This window comes from Lissotriton helveticus, chromosome 8 (assembly GCF_964261635.1).
Source record: "Lissotriton helveticus chromosome 8, aLisHel1.1, whole genome shotgun sequence".
NCBI lineage: Eukaryota > Metazoa > Chordata > Amphibia > Caudata > Salamandridae > Lissotriton > Lissotriton helveticus.
Genome location: NC_136069.1, coordinates 49433846 through 49459382, shown reverse-complemented (window position 1 = coordinate 49459382; position 25537 = coordinate 49433846). Strand labels below are relative to the sequence as shown.

The 25537-nt window shown below is 42.6% G+C and overlaps 1 protein-coding gene across 3 annotated transcripts in view; it reads right to left on the bottom strand.

The window, feature by feature from the left end:
• LOC144772344 (uncharacterized) overlaps positions 1-24616 on the bottom strand; it is a 142249-nt gene extending 117633 nt beyond the window's left edge. For 2 of the 3 annotated variants that reach the window (XM_078656601.1, XM_078656600.1), the window contains exons 1-4: positions 24442-24584; positions 21836-21946; positions 10692-10793; positions 124-234 (exon numbers count right to left, since the gene is read on the bottom strand). In XM_078656601.1, the coding sequence (XP_078512727.1) occupies positions 124-234; positions 10692-10793; positions 21836-21946; positions 24442-24514 (397 nt within the window). In that variant the 5' untranslated portion in view covers positions 24515-24584. Of the gene's footprint in view, positions 1-123; positions 235-10691; positions 10794-21835; positions 21947-24441 lie in introns of all 3 variants that reach the window. The other variant, XM_078656599.1, reaches the window with a different exon arrangement.
• Positions 24617-25537: the final 921 nt, after the last annotated feature.

Below are 25537 nucleotides of genomic sequence, written 5' to 3'. Positions count from 1 at the left end.
TTTTTTCTTCTTTAGTCTATCCCTTGCGCCGGGAAACCCACTGCGGGTAGCTGTTGCGCACTATAAATTTTAAATAAATAAAATATCCCTACAGTATAATCTATAAAGAAATAAATGATTTACCGTCTGGAGTATAGAAGTTTTTTAACTCCGCTTGGTTCTGATCAGCCATCGCATAGGCCCCTTCTTCTTCTTTGATGCTGTCTGATGTAATTTCCTTTGTGAACTCTTCTCCTGTAGTAACAGAAATATGAAAAAGAGGTGTCACAGCCAATCATAAGAGCTGCAGATAGGGTCCTGAACCTCGCTCACCTCCTGCATGCCTCATCAATGTATGCATTTATTTCATATGATCTAAGGAGAAATTCAAACACGCACTGGCACATATAGTTCAAGCAATAAGTGAGTTAAGCTTTATTGTTCAATTACTTAAAATCGTTACAATATAGTATTATTACAATAATTTAAAAAAAAAAGAAAAAAGGAGTTAAGATCCCACACAACTTGCTACGAACTATAGGAGAGTTTAAAACATTAAAAACAGTTTATCCAAACTGGCAATAAAGTGCAAGTGCATAAAACTTTGTGGGAAGTATTGTTAAAGTCTCTCTTGCTTGATGGCCAGCTGGTTCTTTTTTGTGACTCTGTTTTCTGTGACAGGGCTGCCCGGATTGATTCTATAAATTTCCTTAGCCGCCCAACTGTTTGAGCTGTTTTGGCAGAGAAATACAGGTCTGAGGCTTCTCTGCATCGTACAAGGCCGTAGGACCTGCAGATGGGAAGAACCAGCCGGTGCCGCTCGCTAGCCAGCTTTGGGCAGCAGCACAGCAGATGGAGCCAGGATTCACGATGATAACTACAAAGATGACATACAGCTGAATTGTCCTTCTGGGCCCAAGTGCGAGAAGTCTCATATAGGTGATTTATTTCCGGACCAGGACTGTCAGTGCTTGCTCAAAATATGGCTGTGGTTTGCCCACTGTGTAGGAAGTATCCAGTGCTGAGAGATTGGTATGATGGTGTAAGCTTTCCAGATCTCTTTCGTAGGATATTTTCTTTACCTGTGTATTCACTGTTCTTTTCCATACGGTTACTGGAATATTTAAATTGTGCACATTTTGAGCATCTATTTCGAGCGATTCTATGGCTTCTGCCAGCTGAACCTGCCATGGAGATCGTCCTTCTTCAAAGATTGTTTTAATTAGCCTTTTCAGGGACGTTACTGGAGCACACAGTGTGCTAATGTAGTATTTTAGAATAACCCCTAAGCTGCTGATGTCTGGACGGGTGAGACCCAGCTCCAACCTTACTCTTGCTTTCCTGGCATGTCGGAGAAGTTCTAGAACCTTCTTATAGGCAGATATTTGGTGGTTTATGAGAAACTTAGTGAAGGCTCCGGGGAAGGCTAGGTGGCCGTAGTTAAGAGAGGGGCCTAATTTTGCTTTTAACACTTTCAAGATGGGTTCGGCAGTCGGACTCTGTAGGCGTCTATTGAGATTTCTAAGGCTGTATATGATGCTGGCCCCCTTGCTCCTTAGATGTTTCAGATGGGCTGTGGGTTTGGTCCCATCCGTTAACCTGAGACCCAAGTAGTTATAACTTCTGCATGTTCTAATTTGCAGGTCTCCTAGGCGCCATTGTGCTGTCTTCTTTCGGTGGTACTTCCCAAAGATAATTATCTTGGTCTTCTCTTGGTTCACCAAGAGATTGTTCTTTTGGTTAAACCTATACAGAGCTTCTAAGGCTTTCTGTAGGCCTGTCCTGGTGTGATCCATTATGACTATGTGGTCTGCGTATTGGAGGATTTGGAGTCGCTCATTCCCTAGCCTTGGTGTTAGTAGATTTGCCCCCTCCAGGGCTTTGCCAAGGTCGGCTGTATAAAGATTAAAAAGAAGAGGGGCGAGAACGTATCCTTGTTTGAGACCATTATTAGTTGGAACCTTAGTTGTTACAGACGTTTGACTGGTTTTGATACGAACCCAGGTCCCCTCATGAAGGGCGATTATTGCCCTTAGCAGTTTTTGAGAAACGCCCCAGGAGTCCAGTTTTTCCCACAGCTTTCCGCAGTCAACTTGATCAAAGGCTGCGCTCTAATCAACAAAACAGCAAAATAGGGGTAATTGTGATGGCTGGGTCGCTCGGAGTTATAGGTGTCCCAGTGCTAAGATGTTATCTATCGTAAAGCTTTGAGGCCTGAAGCCGGATTGGAAGAAGGGGAGGATGTTGTTATCCTTTACCCAGGTTTCTAGTTCTTTCAACAGAATTCTAGCATATGCCTTCGCTTCTATGTCCAATAGGGCAACAAGCCGGTAGTTTTCAGGTTTCGTACGGTCCCCTTTTTTATGAATGGGAAAAAGTATTGAGCCTTCCCATGACAAAGGAACGATAGAAGTGGCAAGTCCGTGCTTAAAAAGTGATGTTAATTGTTCTGCCCAGAATCCTTGAGAGGCTTTGAGCATTGCTGCTGTTCAAGCAATAATACAAAGGCAGTTGTAAGGGAAGAACTGACCTGTTACCATAGAGCGTCCTAGTGACAATATTGATCACTCGGATTTTGCATTTATAATTTGTGATATGACTAGAAAGCATTATTTTGGAAACATTAGCCGGGGATGACAAATGATGAGAATGGCTATAGTTGTGACTTTATCATGGCTAGTGCGTTTACATTGGCTTATCAATTAGCATTTCAAGATGTCTGAATTATTAAATTGAAGTGCATGTCCCCTGCATAACCTCTATGGTAAATCATTTAATTACAATACAAGTGTCTTTCACAAAAGGAGAAAGAACCAAAAGCCACTGAGTGTTGTAAATTATTTATTGTTTCTGATAAAAACATTTTATTCTTAGAACGCTTCACCTTCACTGGGTGGAATGATCCAAGTGCCTTAGTAACTAGCTTGAGCAGATACTCAAAGCTGATAAATAGCTGATCATGGGTTCAAGCCCAAGTAAGCCCTTGAATGTAATGAACAGAACCCAAAGGAGTATCTTGTCAAGGCAAGAAAAATCCACTCACAATGGCAAGCCAGATTTATTCAGAACGAGGTATTTTTAGAGCCCACTCGCATGTTCCGGCGAGTTGACAACAGGTGTTCTGCTTGCTCACAAAGAGTGAATGAGCAATCAAGGTGCCTTTAAATCTTGTTCTCTTGTCACATTTGCTCAGTTTTCATTTCAGAGACAGAGGTCAAAAGTCAGTTTGTCTTCCTACATTTACTTTTCTTTCTGCGACTGAAGTTAGAGGATTTTGTAAAGTGAACTGTGTGACAATCATGCTGTGCAAAACTAAGGAAATGAAAAGCTGTAAGAGTTCGGGCTTTTGTTTTCTTACACAACACTGAAATGGCTAATAAACAAACTGTTCAAACATTTCAAATGTATTTTACTAGTTATGAGGACACATTTTTTAAATTCTGTGGTGAAATAAAGATTCTTATAGGATCAAAATAAATAAGGACACTTTACTTGGTGATATGCACATTTGTAATATTTTTGCTGAAACAAAATTTCCACAATTGTTTATGCGCTATATAGGTTTATCAGAAAAACTATGTGTTAGTGGGAAAGTTTTGTGGCCATTTAAATGGAAAATGTGCTATCTGTAAATGACAGTGCACTACCACATCATAATTTAGTAATACATTTATGAAAAAGAGTTTTTAAACACAAACTTGGAAAGTTCCAGCTCCTGCCCAGATGACAATAATATTATTGAAGAGGCAAGCCAGGGAGCATGTGTACCCTATATGTGGTATTGATTCTTATTATACATGGAACAAACATTTAGTCTAGTAAATAAAGTGTTTTTGTACAGCAGAAATACTGAACTTGCATATTTGAAGGTGACAAGAAGAAAATGGCAGCTCCATAAGACAAAATATTTGCCTAGGACACAATTTGAGACCAGTTCACCGGTCAATTACGTTAATGTTAGGTCGAGTAGATTATTCAAGTTACTAGACCTGCAGGTCTAGTAACATTTTATGATTTTTGAGCCCTGCTTGTGGAAACTTTAAGATTAATGGCCGTTACCACAAACCTCAGTGAGTATTTGAGTTTTTAGTGAATTTGTAGGGTTTTCTAACACACTTTATACCCCACCCCTGCACCGTGCGAGCCTTAGGCTGTGCACTATGCTGATTACAGCCTTCAGCTGTGTGCTACAGGCTCTGTGCCAAACTTGCAACAGACTTCCAATGCCACTGCATATAGTATTCAGCCTTTGTCACTGTTGGGGCGCAATACCTCAACTCATGTGCCTCAACTAATAGCCCAACGTTTTACACTGATGGAACAATATTCTATTGTTTAATACAGCACTACGTTCTCAAGAATTTATTTTAAGTTCTGAATATTTTTTAGACTTTTTTTTAATGTTTCTTTTTATTTGCATTTTCAAAAGAAAGCAACATCAGTAACAAACAGCCAGTAGTTAAGCATTGTAAAATTTAAGCTAAATCTGCATCTCCAATACCATACAGATTACATTCTGCCCACACACCCCCGTGCCCCCAACATGTTATAGAAAGCACATAGTTTGAATGCAGCTCACTGATGAAATCATAGTTAAACGTTTGAGCTACCATTGGCGAATCCAACCGGGAGTGGGACATATGATGTCCAATTTATGAAGTCCAGGACAATAACGAATGCAGTAGGCCCAACAAGCAAATTATTAGAGAAAAGAAAACCCCATCCCACCCCTCAATCCACCCCGCCACCCCCTAAGCAACCGGTGTGTTCTCTTCTGTCGCCTGTCTCTTCCAGGCCCAGGTGAGAAATGGTTCCCATATGTCTCGAGGTTTTGATGTGGGAGGCATTAGTTCCCAAAAAGTGGTTAACTGGGAGTGTCCATACGTAATGTCCCTGATCCATTCCTTAATGGAAGGCACCCACTTTCTACTCCAATGTACAGCAACTAGGCGTTTAGCGAAAAGAAGGAGTAAAGCATGTGGTTTGCGGACTTTAACGGGGTATCTTTTACATGAGTTTATTATTTTTATATTATTATTGATCAGAAGAATGTCAAAACTAAGGTGGTTTGTGGGGATAGGGCATAGTGTTTATCCATTGCATATTTCCTGCTAGGCATGGCATTGGATCTACTTTAGGGTGAGAGCAAATGAATGTCCCACAAAAGGGAACAATTCCCAGAGCGTAATGTAGGCGTAGAGTAAATGTTAACTCATAAAATAGGCTTTCTTTTTTTTCTCTCTAATACTTGTTCTTGGTACTCAAAGAGTCAAAGTTATTCAGGTCCTTACAGTTCTCCATTGATTTCTGTATATAAGCATCCCTCTGGTCATTATTTACATGATATTATCAGAGGTTCATACATACATTAATACCCCACAGTTTAGATACATAACCATAACATGTAACAGCAAGTCAAAATAACTCTTTCACATTGAAAACCTGATCATCATAGGTGCATCTACAGTCAGGATTTACAACCTTAGAATATCTGATAGCTGCCAGTTCAGACCTTGGATCTGTAAATGTATTTTCTTAAACACAAAAATGTTTTTACTTTCAGCAGACAGAATCACTGGCTGCTCCATAATGTTTTACTCAACTAAATCCATCTCACAGGATGGAACTCACAGAGAACATCACTTTGAGCACTAAGAGCGTGGTGACACCAACTGCGTGAGCACCTGGGACATGTGCATGCGCCCTACAAGCGGGATGGTGATGGCCATTGTGACACAAGTCAACAGGGAGGGGAGGTCACTTGAGGATAGCCTGACAAAGCAACATTAAATTTCAATGGAAAAATGAATATGAGCAAAATCAAGCCACCAGTAGGCAGACTGCAGAGGTAAAGGCATTGATGAATATGCTGTGCTCTAACCGACCTGAGCCAGTGTTCCTCAAATTGAAGGAAACATTATAAGAAAGGGAAATAATGCTGACAAAACAGTGGCAATGAGACTGAAAGTCCACATTGGGATATGTCATAAATTAGCAGACCAACAACTCAAAAGAGGGCGGGGGACGGTTGGGAAGGACTAGGGTCACTCATGAGATGGTCTGAAGTGAAATGCTGCACTCATTCTTCAAAAATCCTGTCAAATCGGGGCCTGAATTCAAATGAGGTCACAGCATACGGGCCCTCGTCCAGGTTCACTGTGGAGGGGCTAGCAGTTGGGCAAACTCATAGTCCTCCAGGCCCCTTCCACCACCACCTTCTACTCCTGATGTGTCATTTTCCTGCTAGTCTCACTACTGAACACTCAATACGGCCATGGGCTGAACAATGGAAGCTATTTAGGTGGGGAGTTAATTTCGTCACACAGTATGTCTCCAATCCATCAACAAATGCACTAGTTCTGTTGTACATGCTCAACCCAGTACAAAATGGAAGACTGAGGGCAGCAAGAAGACACAAACATGAGTAAACATCCATTATCAGAAACTGGGCAAGCCTGTTGTTAATCCGTGTATATATTTAATAAAGTTGTTTCTGTTCCATCTACTTGACAAATCAGTTTTACTAGAGATCATACAAATCTCTAATTGTTCCTTTTTTTTATATTGCTCAAAAGAACCAAGTAGGAGCACAGCGAAGGATGAAGCATATGCGTAATGATCCCTTACAAGCGCGAAAATAGAATTAATTAATATAGACGCAATCGTTTCTAAATTGATTTGACATGTCCAGCCGGACAGGGGTCGGATTTTTACTTATTTGGCAATGTGGGACAAATTTTACAAACAATATACAAGGTGGGTGTAGGAGAGTAGGGTCTGCAATCCTATGATCACCCAGATTTTTGCTTTTTGCTGCACTGGTTTACGACTTTCCCTGGCTGTGGGCCTGCTAATCAGACCCACAGCCTAGCTGTTCTCTCTATCCAAATTGTACTCAGGTACTGAATTGGCACTGGGCCCTCTCCAAGTCCCTGTACCCAGGGCTGAGGTGTACCCAGAAGTCTCCCAGGGGCTGAAGCATGTATTATGCCACCCCTGGGCTGACTAACTAAACTGACACAACTGGCTGCACGACAGCTGGGGCAAGGTGGTGTACTCACCCTTTGCTGTAGATATAGTATACCTAACCCTAAAATGGACACACAGATCTCCTATCAGTCACTCCTATGGCAGGCCTTAACAATCCTGAAGGCAGAGTGCTTGGAATCGTGTGAGATGGTGCTCTGGCATGAGCTGAGCCTGTCTGCGGCTTTCGGGATCCACCCCTTAGCCGTTTCCATGATATCGCATACCATATACTCTTAAGTGCATTATAATCCTCGCGGTTATATGCCAACTCTGGTATCGCTTTATCAAAACATGTCGAGTAAGGTGTCATACGAATTGGAATACTAACCCCTCGCCAATTCTGGCGACGGGGTTAGCATTCCACCCTTCTAGAGGGACACGACATGTATGTAACCCCTAACCCCGGTTAAAGTCAAACAGAGCCTCAGCTCCACAAAATGGATGCTGCCACCGAGACACAAGTCTGCCCTCCTGCTGCTGGGAGTCCTCCCAGCCCAGGAGGCAAGGACAAAGGGTTTCCTGCCAGGGGCGGTGCCAGCACCGTCCCAGACAGGATTTTGTGTATTGTAGGTAGGCAGGGCTTCAGAGGAAGGTGACTGCACGTGGCACCCCGGTGCTCACTGTGCATAGGCCGGCTGAAACCAGTTCCAGGGACACTCCAGACCCTGTGCTGGGGAAAAGCCCGCCAAGGAAGTGGGTGTAACCACCCCCCTCCTGGTCCCACCCATAGGGCAGGACCTAGTCGCGTGCCAGCCCCCTTTTCCCAGATAAAGGTAGGGACTGGCCCCCTTCCAAATTAGATCATCTTTGAATCCTGAAACTACTTTCTACGAAAGGAACTCAAGACTTCTTCCTAAGATTTCTCCCTTGTGGCTAAGGAGTAGTCACCCTGCATCCGCAGGCACCATCGCAAGAACACTGCGGTCTGCTGCAAGTCCTTCCTCCGGAATCCGACTGCCCAGCTCGACGAGAACCGGCTTCCCTGGCACCTCTGACCTCTACCCACCTCTACAGCCCAGCTGAGAACCGTGGGTGCCACGAGACCTCGAGGGACCGGCCATCTGCAAGACTGCACGACTTCTGCACAGCAAGCCCGCCGAGTAATTTCCTGGTGAGTGCTTTGGGGTCCGAGAAGCCCCGACCCTGAGCAGCTCCAGCACCGAAGAGCAGCCCCCCAGCATCTCCACGATCGGCGTGGGGCCCTTCTGCTTTCTGCTGCTCACCGCGTTGTTTGGCTACTAGCCCGCTGGCTTGTGGCCTTCTGCACGACGCCCGACGACATCACTGCTGCTGGTCTGGTTGCTCCAGACTGGCCCTTGCTCCCTTCCCGAAGAGGAGCACCCCGGACCCTCCTGGTCCACTCAAGACGCCATTTTGAGTCCACCGCGTGGGCTTGAATTAGCCAAGGCTTGTTGCCCAATCCTGGGTAACTTCGACGCCGACAGCTTCATCCATCGTGGGACAGCTCGCCTCTCCATCCTGGTCGCCGACAACGCCTCCTGGTCCGTGAGATCTGCAGAGCCAGCGTCGCCCACTCACCTAGTCGAGGTGACTACCATCCGGTGCCCTCCTGGTGCCCACTGACTACTGGCTAGTAGTCACGAACTTGGTCCCCTCTGCTTTCAGGTGTCATCCATCTTCAAGATCCAGGCTTGGATCAACTCGAACCATCTTCACTGGTCGCCTGCCAGCATCTTTCTTCCAGGCTCCTGGTCCGGCAACGAGGATTCCCGACGTCTTTTGAGACCTATGCAGCTGCAGCCCCTGGGCTAGGTAACTTCGGCACTTCGGTGTCCCAGCATAGCCTCACTATCCAAGGGTCAGGATCCACTGTCGTTTTCTCCCTACCAGGTCGGGTTCGCCCGTGAACACTAACTTTGCCATTGCTAGCAATCATAGACTTTGTCCCGCATCCCGCGTGAGAGTGCACACTCTGCACCCGAGTCCCCTAGGCCTCCTAGAAGTAATCTAACGATTCTATAGTCAAGTCCTAGCGATTCCAAAGCCTATTAGTACTGTACTTACCTGCTAGTAATTTCGCATTCCACTTTTAGAGTATATGGCTTTTCGTGCCCCTTGGGCATTTGTATATACTGTGCTAACTTAAGTATTTTCGTAAGAGTTTTGTTGTGTGCCTAGCACCCTGTCCTCATAAAGAGTACAGGGTTGTTGTGATTCTAATAAATACACTGTTTATTTTCATAACACTTGTGTGGTGTCCTTTCACTGGGTGTTCAAGGGGTAATGTGATGGTAAAACAGCTGGCTTAACACGCCCTCTAGAGTCTTAGCCTTAGACTGCTCGTATCCATGCTACTAGGATAGCTGGTCTATAAGGTTGACTTACAACCAATCATCAATAAGGGTTGTTTGGACTGATATATAGTGATCACTAGAATAGTGAGCACTGCACATCAGGCCAACTTCTCACAGTGGGGCACAAGCCTGTGCCCTACTTAACACATGTGAAACATAAAAAGGAAACAGAGCAAGACACAAAGGGCAATTATCTTGCAAAAGTAGGGGGACAACACAAACAGGGGCATTTGTCTACATAGCCATTTTGAAAACATCTAACTAGAAAAACTGTGGATGCTCTGCACTGAAGAGGCGAACACTTCAAAATACACATGAAAAAACTTCAATTTAGCACGAACTGGGGACATGGACTATTTCTTAAAATATTGTTTCCTACTGGCACAAGAAAGGTGTACATGCACATGTGGCTAAGGACCCTGCTTCTCTGGTTGCCACTTTTTTAAATAACAGAAACAGTGCCATAAGCCTTTTACAATGTTGTAAGTGAAAGGATTTGACTCTTGAAAACATTTTGTATTGTAATACACCCCTATACCATCACAGAAACCTCTAATAAAACCAATAGACCTTTCAAAGGGCAATAGGGTAGTTAGAGGTCCCCTAATACTAGTTTCCGTGTGTCTCAATATGCAGCTGTGTAGTATACATGAAGGGCCTGTGCCCAAAGAAAAACTGTTTTGTTTATATTATAGAATCAGAACTAGATAATATGTTTGTACCTTCATAAAAGATGCAACTTCAAAGATAGATTGCATTCATGGGGATGTTTTTATACCTCTATAATCCTCTTTTTAAAATTCTACATGAAAAGAATCAATTGCTGCTTTATTTATTCATTCTTCTAACACTCATATACTGTATTTTGTTGACTGTCCTTGATTCTTTATGTAAATCTTGTACACAAATTCATACAATCTTTTGAGCAGTGACAGGCTCTGATCTCGAGACCTTCATCCATGTTGTCAGATATCCATCTTGTGCTCTTTCTTTTGATTTGCCAACTGCACTCTCTATTTGTTGCTGTACCACTGAGTTGGGTAACAATAAACATCTATTATTCAGCACCAAGATACCCTTCTGGGTGAGCGTGCACTTTACAAATACATGTTACATTATGTTATGTTGCTGGGTTAGTGAGGGATGCTGACGGTTTCTGGTAGATGGAACCTGCTAAAGGGACTCTAGTCCCTGCTGTTCTGCCTCATGGAACTTACTATTATATTTATGTCAGCTCATCTGGAACAGTGAGCCATTCATTATTAATGTAAAATCAGAGTCACTCCAAATTGAGACCTAATCTCATTGGTCTCCGACTATTGTGATTTACTCCATATATCTGTTATTCTAGGTTGAAAGAGGGCTTACCTGCTGTGCAGAGGGCGTTTTTAAATTCCGTTGTGTCTTGATCAGCTGTAGGATAGGCCTCTTCTTTGATGCTGTCTGATATGATCACTGTGGTAAACTCTTCTGCAATAAGAGAAACAACAACGATTGATTTCAGTCAGTGACAGGGGCTGAAGATGGAGCTCCTTTGGCCTCTTTCACCTCCCAGCTTGCCTCAGTGCATAGTTTATTTAGTATTAACAACTTATTAAATCATTCACAGATATTAATAAACTGAAGAACAGAGTAGCAAGCTACTCCAAGCTCGAATTTGTGACCTAGACAACAGAAAGAAAAACAATGCAAACAAGTTGTAGAGATAGGCCTGGCACACTCATGCATCAGGCCTGGCGTCTGAAGCCAGACCATAATGGACAGCAAAGGTTTGAACAATTTACCATTTAGTACACTTACAAATGTCTATGGTGGGACATTACTAACCAGAGCAGCGGTGACTACTTTCCCCTTTGTAATGTGTGCCACTGGTTAATCTGTCAATGATCTAAAAATCTCCACATAGCAGTAATAATACAAGAGGCCATACATCTTGCTAGAATCTATTTGGAGGAGGATAGTCCTGTGTACACAACATAGTAATTACCACAGAGATATCTGCCCATATGGATAAGTTAAGGCTTTTCAAGGTAATACATAAGGTGCGAAAAGAACTTTCGGCTGGAGTGAAATTGTGGAAAAAGTCAATAAGCAAACAGCCTGCTTAGTGTGAAAATCATAAATTACCTTAAGAGAAGTCAAGAGTGTGTCCTTAATAATACTTTATTACTATGGAAATTAACCACATTTCAGAGGAGACACACAGACTAAAGCTCATGCGCTATTCTGGACAATGTACCAGGCACCAGAATGCAACATTTCAGAAAACATATTGCTGATCAATGTTATGCATAGATTCAAAAGAGTAGACGCATCAATTTAGAGACCAGGGGGGCGTGGCCATCTGGGTAAAATAGCAGGTGCCTCATTTTTACACCGCCACCATTCTCTACACTATCCAACAAAATCTATTGTTTTATTGTGCCCAATAATCCTTAGATACCCACAAGGACCTGCTGCCAAGACCTGAGTGTTCAAACCTAGAAAGATGGCATTTTGATTTCTAACAGTGGGATCAAATCTATCAAAATCTGAAACAGAATGATAAAATATATGAATGACTCACTTCATCATGAAACACAAGGTAAAGTAAAAAATAAAATTCCTAAAAATATAAATTGCATCCCAGGCGAGCAGCCTTAGCAGGATTCTAATATGCTGAATCTGCAAGAGAACGATCCAGGGAGCAAAGAATAAGGGGTGTAGCTGGGGCTAGATTGGCGGGATGACCAAAGATTAACTTGTTGCCCTAACCTCATTGGGGGAAAGACCCAATAGATTTCCAAAGCCCTAAAAGGAAACCACAACCTATTCAGAGGAAATCAAAATGCCATCTATTGGCAGTTATGCTATTTCCTCCTTTTTAGGTCGAGCTTGGGCAGCGCATGTGCTGCTCTGCGAGGCTTGCCGTAGTCAGGTAGGGATTTGAAGCTCCCCCCTCTCTCCGCCCATATTTTCTATTGGCTTGTGTCATTGTCTACTGTAAACTGTGGCTGTTCATTGGTCAAAAGTCTTAGTTGTCCCTACTTAGTACCACCTTGTCTCATTTTGTAACCTCCCATGGTGACACCCCGTGTATATGTGTTGGTACTAAGTAGACTTTAATTACAGCCTCCAAGCACTATTTACTCAATTAATTAAGAATCTTTATTCGGTGATTAAAAAACACCATAAAAGCACATATATATATACATTGATAAAAAGTTATTAAACATTAATCAAGATCCTTATACAGAATTAATACAAGTAGAAATACCGGCGTACAAAACCATAAACTTAGAATAGAAAATCCAAAATCTTTCATTCCTAACCCCTAGTCATCCTTTATTTACTCAAATAGCAACAGCAGGCAAGACACGCTCTCCCCTAACGTTTGTTTTACATTTTTATAGCACGGATGCCAAATGCATTTGCAATGCAATACGTCCTGCATCTACAAGAGTTTAAGCTATTGGCACTGTAAATGACAATTGCTTTTATTTATCTGTTTTAAAAACAACACATAAATAAAAGGCATTGTCATTTACAATGCCTATAGCTCAAACTCTCGTAAATGCAATACCTACTGTATTGCAAATGCTTGTTAACAGAAGCGTACGGGATAACACTTGTTAACCTCTGGTAATGTCGGCTAACATGCTCACTGTCTGTGCACGCAGCACAAGCACATTGAAAGGGTTGTGTGAAATACAGGGCACAGAAAGCAGGCTTAGCAAACATTCCTATCTCTGATACGCTTTCAAAAAGATGGTAGTTGAAATGTAGCCACATTAACATGATGTGGTGCCCAATCAGACTCCTGCGTGCCCAGAATCCCATAAATAAGTCACACACTCAAATCTGTGAAATTTTATGATCCTCGTTATTAGTATGTGCAAAATAAATACTTGTATAGTGTAAAATTCCAATTACTTGTCCTACTGAGGTTTGTTGGGGGGCTAACACTTATAAAGGATCTGCTTTAATCCTTAATACCAATTCTCAGTCTTTCTGAACAATAGCGAGCCGACAGTGGAGATAGAATATAAACAGCGAGTATTCCAGGCATTGTTCTTTATTCTGCTGGCTTGTAGAGGTACCCAGTTTTAGTTTGGTCAAGACAGAAGGGCGTTCCTACTCGGTACTTGCTAGCCAAGCATGGACTCACCTTCCGCAATCACTTTGTGCCTTTTCTCAAGAATCTTTATTTCGTAATGCTCTCAAAACGTACCTTTTTTTCTCTCAGTTGATAAACTGGTCTGCAAGTTTGTCTGTACGTTTGAGGCGCTGGACACTCTCTTGCATAGCTGTGCACTTTAGAAATTCCCTCATTCATGCATTCATTCATTCGTGCCCCAGCATTACTGCCCAGCTGACGGCAAGAGGATTCCCATTATAAGGATGTGAAATTAATCTGATGGTCAGAGGGGATCCATATATAGTGCTGACATATATTTAGGCTTTCCTGTTTTCAGTAAATTCTGGTGGGGTTTTTTCAGTTTTTTCAATTCCTAGTTATCAGTGGTTACACATTTTCGAGCCATTAAAAATCAACATAACCAGTGTTTTTCCGGTGTTTATGGAATTTTAATTTAATTTTAATTATTGCTTGCCTTCTGCACTAATAGTGCATGTGTATAGATAGCGTGTGCACAGGGCATATGAGGTCCAAATACATTTTTACTTCATCACAATGGACTGTAAAGTAAATAGCATTCTTCATTATCTCTGAAGATTGTAAAGATGCTTTCAGCATACCATCTAGCAAGTGACAAGGATATCTTTCAGGGAAGCACTTCAGCTCAGGTATCGACTTTGACAGGCCATCATACAACTTTTTCATATACGTAGCTGAATTACGGCAAATACAAACAATATCACTCCATTCTTTGTTGAACTTGGTAGGAACTTTTTTCAGCAGCATTCCATGTGACAGCATGTTTACCAAACATCTGGGGCTAGATGTAGGTGGGCTAATACCGGTCGGTAACGGCCGAAAATCGGTAAATTTGTCGTTACCAACCAGTATTGAGCCCTTTGCGATGTAGGAGGCTGGATTTAAGGATTCAGTAATTTACCGATTCCTTAAATTAAGGAATCGGTAAAATACCGATTCCTTAATTTAAGGAATCTGTAAAATACCGATTCCTTAATTTAAGGAATCGGTAAATTACCGAATCCTTAAATCCTATGTAGGGAGCACTCAAGTGAGTGCATTTTTGGTTTAAGGATTCGTTATTTACCGCCAACTACAAGTTGATGGTAAATACCGAATACTTTTTCAAAAGCAATTTAATTTTGTGCATTTTTAAAAGTGCCATGTGGCAGACAAACAGGCTCTTAGGGCATGTATGTTCGCCACATGTGCACATATGCACCATTCAGGGGTGCAACAGGGTGTCAATGTGACACCCTGCCACCCTTGAATACGCTATTACCGTTTCGGTATTTACCGAATCGGTAATAGTGAATGCCTTCCCATTCATTCCTATGGGCCTGCAGGCCCATAGGAATGAATGGGAAGGTGATTCCTTATTACCGAATCGGTATTACCTATTCGGTAATAAGGAATATTACCAAATCGGTTAACATTTACCGAATTATTTCCTACATCACATTTACCAATTCTTAAATACCGAATCAGTAAAATTCGGTATTTAAGAATCGGTAATTTGTGATTACCTACATCTAGCCCCTGGCGTCATGTTTCCACCACTATCTCAGATGTCTGTTGACAACATTCTTTTTCACATATACCTGTCCCTACATCTTGCATTGAATGTTTAAGGCATGGGGTGTTTGGCAATGCAGTTACAATCAATACTGATCCACTAGAAAAGGGGGCTGATGTATCAAAGGATTTCACCCATTATCTGTCTGTGGGTAAATGTCTTATGAAACCAGCCATTTTACCTATCAGTGAAATCAAATGTAGCCAAAATAACAAATATGATTTTGATATTTCACGATTCTCTACAGTTTATAAAACAACTAAATAAGACCTAAAACATGCATTTAAACACTGCATCTTTAGACCAAAGACCACAAAACTGAAAATCAGAAGGAAGAAGAAGAGACAATGTTTTAGTGACATCCCTAAATAACAAAACTCAAGCAGAGTAATGTTAGCCCAGTCTTTCTTGATGCTACCTTGCATAACAAAATGAAATTGTATTGGCCCCTTCAGGAAGAAATCTAAATTTTCCTTTCACTCATCTTTTACTTTCTTTGAATGGCACTTAGTTTGTGGTTGCAAAGGTGTTTTAATGTGTTTATATGTTTAAACCGGTGAAGGCTATAGTCCTTTCAGTGGGGTTTTATCAGTTATCATAGGTTTAAACCTAAAACCAGATAGCCTACATATATTATTCACTGGTTGCGCAGCTGCAAATGCAGCAGGGCTGATCACAAGATAAGCTATAATAGATTCCACAGCATACCATGATCCATTTAGATTTATTGAAGTGCTGTTAACATACATAAAACATATGACCTTGTTCAATAAAATTACTACATGTAACCCAAAAGGTTCATTAAAGACTTTTCTCACTGCCGAGACAGATAGTGGCTGCGTTAACTATATACATGCCTCACCCAGACAAGGGTCGACTACCAATAGCTAAGACTAGAGATATGTTGAGGGAGATGATAACAATATACCGACAGTTTAGACAATTTGTATCACAGCAGCTTGACACTGAAATCACAGGAGCACAAACCTCTGCCATTAATTCACCAACTGTAAACACAATGCCCCGCTAAACTACATTCAATCTCAGTTAGAGTCTGATGAGCTTATCCTTATTTAACCACAAAGGATAAACCCATAATTATGAATCTGTGCCTTCCAATGGGATGTGCCAAATCTACAACCGTGGCAAGCATGGGGAAGTATGTAGCTATCCTTTATACTACTACACAAGGCATTGGGTCTAAATCAAATGCATGAGGAGATGGAGCCTCTCCAGCAGTAGACCTGAGCGTGCATGTGACAGGCATCATTGAACCAGTAGCTGAAATAGTTCTTGGAAATATAAAAAAAAGTGCAGCTCTTTGGCAAAATGTTAGTGGTATGCTGTGACATCAGATCAAGTGGAGTTAACAAAAATTCCCTCTCAAGTTTACCTCTCCTTGGAAGGGCTGTATGCCACCATAATCACTCTTTGTTAACTGAGTGCATTGAAATGAGCATGTGAAATACAGAACCTAAAAAGTGAATTTCTTAATACAGCTGAGGAAACTGTGCAATAATAAATGTGTGCCATTTTGCCATGTTTCCTGGAGCTCACATTAAGAAGTTGGTGAAGGAAACTTTCCTCTCTCCAATGCTCCTTCATAAACACAGCAGCTGAACTGAAGCTACAAGGAGAGATGACCTTGCAAATTTCATCCTAGAAAGAAGGAGCGGGAAAGTAATAGCGGGCTTCCATGTACTGCCTAAATTCTAAGCAAGATATATTGTCCACTATTTTGTGTTGCAAAACAATAGCCTAGCATGAACAGACCCCTTCTCGCACAATGCAAAAGAAAGGTATATAAGACCCACATATACAGGACCGACTGCTGAGAGGATGCTTAATCACGAAGTTTCGACATCAGGCATGATAAGGTATATGGAGAGGCTTTACTTAACTTGGCATAGTAATCCAAACAAACAAATACAATTTTGCTGTTAGACAAGTAGATGAACTTGGGATGAGTGATGAAATATGATTGGAGCATTTCTAATTTTTGCGCTAATTTGAAAAAAAATTGTTTACAGGTTTATAATAGCACACAGTCATTGTAATGCACATAATTTGAAATAAATAAATAAAAATGAAAAAAATATATGACTGGGTATGAAATAAATAAAAATGTTAGACTCTGTGTTAGAATCCCACACCGCAGTCACCACAATGTTGGAATCCCACGATCCCTGGTTGGCTGAGGTAGGTACCGTAGGCCAAACAGGGACCCGCGAGCCCCAAAGTTAGGGAAAGAAAGGTCGCCTCTAGAGATAGCCCCCGCTCACCCACTTGGTAGCTTGGCACGAGCAGCCAGGCTTATCTTAAAAGCCAACGTGTAAAGTATTTGCATTTAAGCTCACAGCAACCCGAAGATTACACCACAAATACATTCAACACGAGCTTCATAGAAAAACAAGTATATGTTCATAAAAAGATATACGATGCGACCACAATACTAAACCAACATATGCACCAGGGTAATGCTCCCCCTGGCCTATTATTATTTAAGCTAAACTAAACAATCCTAATGTTGTAATATGCAGTTCGTTATGCGACAATCAGGTACTTCACAACATACGAATAATGCAGATCCTAATACTGCTATCTGGCAATTTGGACTGGAACTTTAATGCAGTGTGTAATGCAACAAAGTTGTAAACTGTTATGCCCCCGTAATGCAATGCGTCTGGTCCCCTTCAGGTACTCTGTTAGGAAAAAATAATGCACTGTGTAATACAGTTATCAGGCAGTTTGTTATGCTAAACTAATGCAATGCGAAACACATATATCAGGCAGTTCGGTAGGCAACACTAATGCAATGTGTAATACGACAATCCGGCAGTTCGTGATGCCGGACTCAGACAAGGCGTAACACATCTATCAGGCAGTTCGTTATGTAAACCTAGTGCAATGGGCAATACAACAAACAGGCAGTTTGTCATGCAGAAATAAGGCAATGCGTCATACAATCATCAGATACTCCGTTATGTAGTAGTAATGCAATATGTAATTTACTCCAGCAACGTTCACCGCGCCTCCGGCAGTCTCTCCGCCACTCGTACTGGCTTGCGGTTAGTCTCCAGTCACAGTTGCCCCCACCACACGTGTAAGATATACCACAGTAAATGCAGCTTCGCACTCCAGCCCCGATACTGCCACATCCTTGGCACACGGCCGAAATCCGAGCCAAAGCAGAGGCTCGCCCTGCAGGACGGAGAAAGAGGCCGAGAGCGTTTCCCTCTGAGCCTGAGCCCCACCCCAGGAGTCGACACACGTTACCTGGGCAGCGCGAACCCACTCTCCTCTCCTCGTCCAGCGACTTGGGCCTCCGATGCAATCTCTCTGAATTTCCGGGCAATGGGAAGATCCCAGGCTGCACAGTACACCCGCACTTAGAGTCAATGAGATTCACGGGAACTCCGGGTGATCGATAACCAGATAACTCCTCACGAGGGTCTCAGGCTGCACACGACACCCGCACACCACGTCGCTGAAACACACTGGATCTTCTGGTGCTCACGATCACAGGGCATAACTTGCCCAGGTCTCCGGTGCTAGAAAGCACATGCACTCCGCGTCGCTGAGACACACTTTATCTTTTGGTGCCCCCGAACACAGGGCACAACTTGCGCCGGTCTCAGTCTGTAGAAAGCACACGCACACAGCGTAGCTTGAGACACACTTGGTCTTCTGTTGCCCTCGATCACAGAGCACCTATGTCAAGGGTCTCAGGCTGCAAAACAGCACATGCACACAGCGTCGCTGAGACACACTTGCCCTTCTGGGGTGCACGATCACAGACCAATCCACACAAAAGTCTCAGGTTGTACCAAGCACATGCATACTGCGACGCTGAGACTTACTTGGCTTCCTGGTGCACACGTTCACAGGACGATCCTCTCGAAGGACTCAGGCTGCACCAAACACACGCCCACAGCTTCGCTGAGTCTCGTCTGGAACTCCAGCTGCCCAAGATCACAACTCATGAAGGTCTCAGGCTAGACAGAGCATACGCACACAGCGTATCGAGTCTTCTTTGGAAACGTTTGTGTTCCTATGTTTCCAAACAGGGAGCCAGCTCACCTGGGGCCCTTGGGGATCAGTTACTTCAGGACACAGCACAGCAAAGCACTTTCAAGCAGGAGGGACACAGCACACAGCAAAATCCCTACAGCCTTTCCTTGGTTAAAACAACAAACTACAGACCAGCCCCCAGAAACACAGTAAGGGACTGTCCTTCCCTTCAGTCTATTCAGTTGTTTCTTCCTTGGCAAAGGTTCCTCTTGAACCACAAAGTAGTTCCCCTCTTGTTCAATCTTGATCAAGCCGTTATACAAAGTTCAGGGCCTTCAGCTCGCATAGTTATACCCCTCAAAGGCTTTGAAGTCTTAGTGTTACAGGGGGCACTGACCCCTGCTTAAACCAGTTCTGGGTGCCTCCCTACCAGTGACACCTTCTTCTTTTGATTAGGGGGGTCTGGATTCTCAATCACTCAAGCAGGAGATGGGACAATTGTTTTATAGCACCACTCCAGGCCTCTTTTATCTCTAGGGCTACTCCTTCCCCTACACTCCAGATGCAGGCCAGCCTGTGCTGTCTCATCTCCGCCCCTGGGTGAAGACATTCCCCAGATCCTATTGCTTCCAAATCCAGCCAATCAATCCACAACCAGGCAGAGCCACACAAAAATGTTTAAAGCACAAAAACCCAGCCACTTCTGAAAGAGTGTCTTACAAACACATAATGCAAAAACCATTTTCATAAAAAGATGTGTTATTGCAGGGGGGGTTCAGGCATACTAAATTTCACATTTCCAACTTAAGCCTTTGGGAAGATAGGCTGGAAAACATATTACACAGCCTTCCCATTCTATTCTAATGGGTAAGATGGCATTTCAGCAGTGAAAACGAAATGTAGATTATTTCACTGCCAGGACATGGTACACACCTTGGTACATGTCCCACCTTTCAAATGCACTGCACCCTGTCCAGGGGGTACCCTAGACCTGGGAAACATCGGTTACATTGCGGTCTTCACATCGCAATACCTTTACAACGCGGGCATTACAACGCAAGTCATTACAATGACTTGCGCTGATGGCGCTCTAAGCTAAGAAATAGTAAGATTTACTATTCCAACACCTTCCCTACTGTAACGGCTTGGGTAGTAATGCCTGCATTGTAAAGGAATCGCAGTGTGAAGACAGCGATGTAAAATCATATATTCCCTAGACCTACCATAGGGGTGCCGGATGTGCATGGAAAGGGAAGGGCAGGGTCTGGTGAGTGCTTGCACTTACCAGAACAACATGGCAGTTTAGGAAACTGAATGCAGGCCCTGCAATTGCAGGCCTGAGTTCCCTTTTCAAGGCTACATGAGTGGGTGGCACAATAACATTTGCATTACTAGCCCTGGCACACATAGTGCATTTTACTAGGGACTTCACTAGTAATACAACATACCAATTATGGACAACCAATTACCATTACACGGTACACAGGAAGCACTTGCACTTTGATCCTGTTTAGCAGTGGCAAAGAGTCCAAAGCATCTAAGTTGGCAACGCATGTCAGAAAAAAGATCTAGGGGAAAAGCAAAAGGTTTAGGGAACTTTAGCCAAAAAGGGCCAAGTCCCACAAGGACCCTGAGGTTCAAACGTTGTCTGATTTGTTGAATTCCTTTTTTATAAAAAAAACACTTGTAACTCAATAATCACACAGAGACCTTATGAGAGGACACTTTAGCGAAGAAAATAGAATGACGCTAAAAACTTTAAAATATCAGAAGATAAAAAGCAAGATAGATGTATTAACAAAGTAATCAAGATACAACAATATTAACCTCTGCTTCAAAAGTGCCTCTTTGTAAACAGACTGTCAAAAACATTATGCTCAAACAAAATAATTGGAGAATGAAGGAGTGACTGACCCTATCAACTTAAATTTGAAACGGGTCTGCTTCTGCTGCATCTCTAATGAGAGACTGGGGTTGTGTGTTGAAATGTATGATGTGCCATTGAGATGCAGACCCAATTCCATCGTGATTCGAACAATAGATACAAAGCTTGGGTGTAACATGTTGTGACACATTTTAGTGCTATTCCTATTATTAATTCAAAGCAGTGTTTGATGATAGGGTTCATGTAAGGTAAGCAATCTTAGACTTGTATCCTTTGGTTGAAGGCCATCTTTGACACTAAAGATCTGTTCAGCCAGCTTCTAAACTTTAGACTAGCAATGGTGGACTAGACTGAGTTTTGACCAGTACAAGCAAAAGTGAATAATTTGCTTTTCAGGAACCATGGCCTCACCTCGCTTTCAACTGTGATGATTAGTGTATTACACACCTCTTAAGAACAACAGTATTTATAGAACCAAACACCCAGTTTATATGGGCTGTGGTAGGGTCAGTGATCTTGATGAACTTCTTTAAACCATTGTGTAGTTGGACTCCCATCCTACTTTTGTTTTCCGTCCAACCCTTTACTTTATCTGCTTCTGGGTTGCGTTGGGCCTTGTCACAATATCTGGTTCTCTGTGGGGCTCTGTGGCTGTTTTTATTTGCTAGTCTTAAGCCGTTAGAGTTTGCAGTTTCTTTTACAAAAAAAGGTTTCTTTTACTGTGAACAGTAGACCCTATTGTGTCATCATATTGGTTAAGATATTTATATCCTGTGTCTGCCAGCTTGACTGTAACATTGGCCTGTTAATGATCCTAGTGGCATAATTTCTGCAAAATCATCAGTTTGAGTTTCACAATAGAAGCCATATTCCCACAATATGATATATAGAAAGAGATAACTTACCGTCTGGAGAGTAACATTTTGCAGACTCCTCTTGGTTCTGATCAGCCATTGGATAGACACCTTCTTCTTCTTTGATGCTACCTGAGATCATTTCTGTTGTGAACTCTTCCCCTGTAGTAACAGAAATATGAAAGAGTGGTGTCACCGCCCATCAATCATAAGAGCTGCAAACGGGGTCCTGAATCTCTCTCACCTCCTGCATGCCTCATCAATTTCTGCATCTTTTTCATATGATACATGGAAAATTCAAGCATTTTCAGGCACATACAGCTCAACCAATAATATGATGGTATGTGTACGTATAAAATAGACCTGGATTGGCTGAAAAACCTAGCCAGGACCAGCCCCTAAGCTTCGGCGGGCAGTCAAACTCTCCTGCTTGCAGCATTCAGCTTTGTGCTGCATTTTGCTCACAGGGCCCACGCCAAACCTGCAAAAGATCGCCATTACAACTGTATATGGTCTTCAACCATTGTCACCAGGGGGGTGGGGGTGGGGGCAGTACCATGTTGGGAAATAAAAGGCTGTCCGCAGCAGGAGTTGGACATAGGATCTGGCCCAAATCATCACAGGTGGCCTAACCCACTGTGCATGTTCTTTGGCTCTGCACGGGGGGGGGGGGCTGACCTACATACGTAATTCAATTTTAAAATATTTTTACGCATAAAAATTATTATTTTCATGAAAAAACAAAAAAAGGTTATGCTAGATGGTATCTTTTTTTAGCTTCTTGGTTCAAGATGTCACCAGATTCTCTCAATGGCAATACCCGACCAAACTACAACAATATGTAGTTTTTATATTGCCCGTATATTTTAAGGGGGTTAGGTTGAAAAACTATTTTCTTCAAAGTGCAGCTAACAGTGGATACTTATTGACATTACAATGTTTATGTTTTGCTAACCTTTTGTGGATAAACTATTGATAAAACAAAGGACAATGCTGAGGCCACAAGGTTTTATGCAACTGTGTAGTTGCAGCATTCACTGCGTAATAACAGATTTGCCAACAAATTTTTCCGATTTAAAAATAAGTTGGTTTAGACTCAAACTGCTAAAATTAATACTGCAAAATAATGTCCCGCATTTGCTCTGTGTCACAGAATTTCGATAACCTTGCTGCATATTTTGATTCTTCATGCAACATAATCACAGTAGCGCGGACAAAAGTAAAGATCTGTAGAGTGATTTCATGCTGTGATTATAATTAAAAGCGATATTTCACAGAGAACTCTGAAATATTTTTCATAATTCTGTTACCTGTGAAATATGCGTTTTTCATACCAATGCAATCTGTGTAATAAAATCTCTCAAACATGTATCATATAAAACTTCTAGATATCAAAAATGAAAGAAGCAGGAGTGCCAGCTAATGAGTGTCTGTCCGTAATATATTTAATCAGCATTGCACGGCCTTGCTGACTGGAAGTACAGCTTTTTCATTTTTAAAATGTTTCTATATTTGTTCCTCCACAAGCTGGCACTGACTACGCAAAAGGCCAAGCCTAAGCCAGGCTTGGGCAATAAATTCTGCTCCACCGGCAGAGTTTGCAGAGTCTTGCCACTCCATGTTAAAGTAGAATGCAGAATTTCAGCAAAACTCCACCAACCGCCACTTGGGGCAGTTTTTTCTCATGCGGGGGCAGGTGGTGCACCTATGGTACGCCCCTGCATTTGCATGCCCAAGGTGGCAGGCACCGCACGGTGCCTGTCATGTTGTGCATGCAAATGCACGACGTGCATTCCCAGTATTTTGGCGTGCGGTGCTGTGAGTACTGCCTGCTACAATGATGGGGATAGGGTTTGCCGTCGCATCCTAATTTCAGGTGCGGGACCGCCGCATTCCTTGCGGGTGGTCCCGCATTCAGTTAGTCCGCCCGCCATCGTAATGGAGCCCTAAGTTTGCACGTAAGAATTGGCGCCACCTAGTGTGATTTTCTGGTGCTACGCCGGCTGATTCTGCACTATGGAACAAGCTTCCTTTGCTAAAAATCAGCCAGGCGTGCCGTGCCGACTCCCCCCACTCCATGGAATCTCATGGAGTTTTCATGTAACTCAGCAGAATTCTACAGAGTAAAACTCCGCCCACTAAGCACACAACACACGCCAGAACTTGCACTGTTACCATGCACAAAACACCAATTTTCCACCCCCTAAATTAAACAAATCAAAGGATGTGGTTTAGCAAGCAAGTAGGAAGGTGATGTGAAGATTCTATGGAGCCCTGGGAGCTGTGCCTTTAGATTACCTTACTAGGAGAGTGTATTTTATATATGCAAACGGTGTTGTTGTACTAAGGCATCTGCAGTCTCCCTTAGTATCTTATCGAAATATGAAACACAGCTGTTAAATACGAATATAACCATTTTATCAATACCAAGCAAATCAAATGAGTGTCGCCTAGAGGTCGGGGAGAATGTTCTTGGCGGCTGGTTCTACGAAGAGAGGTAAAATGCCCTTGCAAACACTATTTTCAGCTATTATCCGGAATTGCACTTCGTTTTACTTGCTGCAATGATTGCATCTTGTGTATATTTCTACCTTATGTGTACAACACGCTCCAATAAAGTTGTAAGAGCGCGAAAGGTTGTTCAAACCGTTACTCACCCATTATCTGATCCCTGGAGGGAGACTTTCTCCCTGCGCTTCCTTGCGAGTCCTCTTGTGGAAATGCAGCCATGGTTCCGTACCCTGGCAGCAGCCTCCCCACTCTCCCTGGAAACACCCCCGGAAAGAGAAGAGCTGCAGAAAACCAGGCAACACAGCCTTTTCCGGGAGAACGATGGAAACAAATATAATACGCATGCGCACAATAAGAACACTCTCACTGAGAATGCGCAATGTGATAAAACCCTCTATTGCGCATGCTCTATTCGCATCTTAAGAGAAAACCCCAACCGCGCATGCTCACAGCGAGCACACTCCCCAAGAAACAAAAGTAACGAGACCAACCTCTTCCGTGGTTACCCGGCGGAGAAAGGAGGTGTAGTGCGCATGCGCACAATAAGAACACTCTCAGTCACAGGGTTGAGCACAAGGAAACTTTATACCGCGCATGCTCTATGCCGATAATACCTTCAACAGCGCATGCTCAGAGCGAGATCACACTCTACGTGGTACGTCATCCTAAGAGTGGTTAAGCCTGCTCTGACATGGGCGAGGGCGCTTTACACTGAGTAACCTATTTTTTTTTTTTTTTTAAGTGTCAGTTAGGGTTGCCACCGTTAATTAGGAAAAATGCAGATTTTCAACATTTGTTAATGAGTAGAAAATCATGATTTTAATAAAGGCACGGAGGCTAATATTATGCACTATACTTTTATTACCACCCAGGCAGCAGCAACAATAAAAACATAGAATTAGAATCCAAAACACATTCCAGAACTCTGAACGTGTATAATCTCATAGAACCTGCAGCCATCTTCCTCTTTTGGACGGTGCGAACATAACCAAAGTCTCTTTTTCTGAACCAAACAACTCTTCTTATAGGAATCCATTTTCTCAATCCTCCACCTTCTCAAGGAGTAACTTCTTCTCTTTAACCTATACAGAAAAAACAACAAAATCAAACAAACCGTCAAACCATGGGAGGGAAGAGCGGAGGGATAATATTAGCCTCCGTGCCTTTATTAAAATCATGATTTTCTACTCATTAACAAATGTTGAAAATCTGCATTTTACATCAAGGCCCGGAGGCCAATAT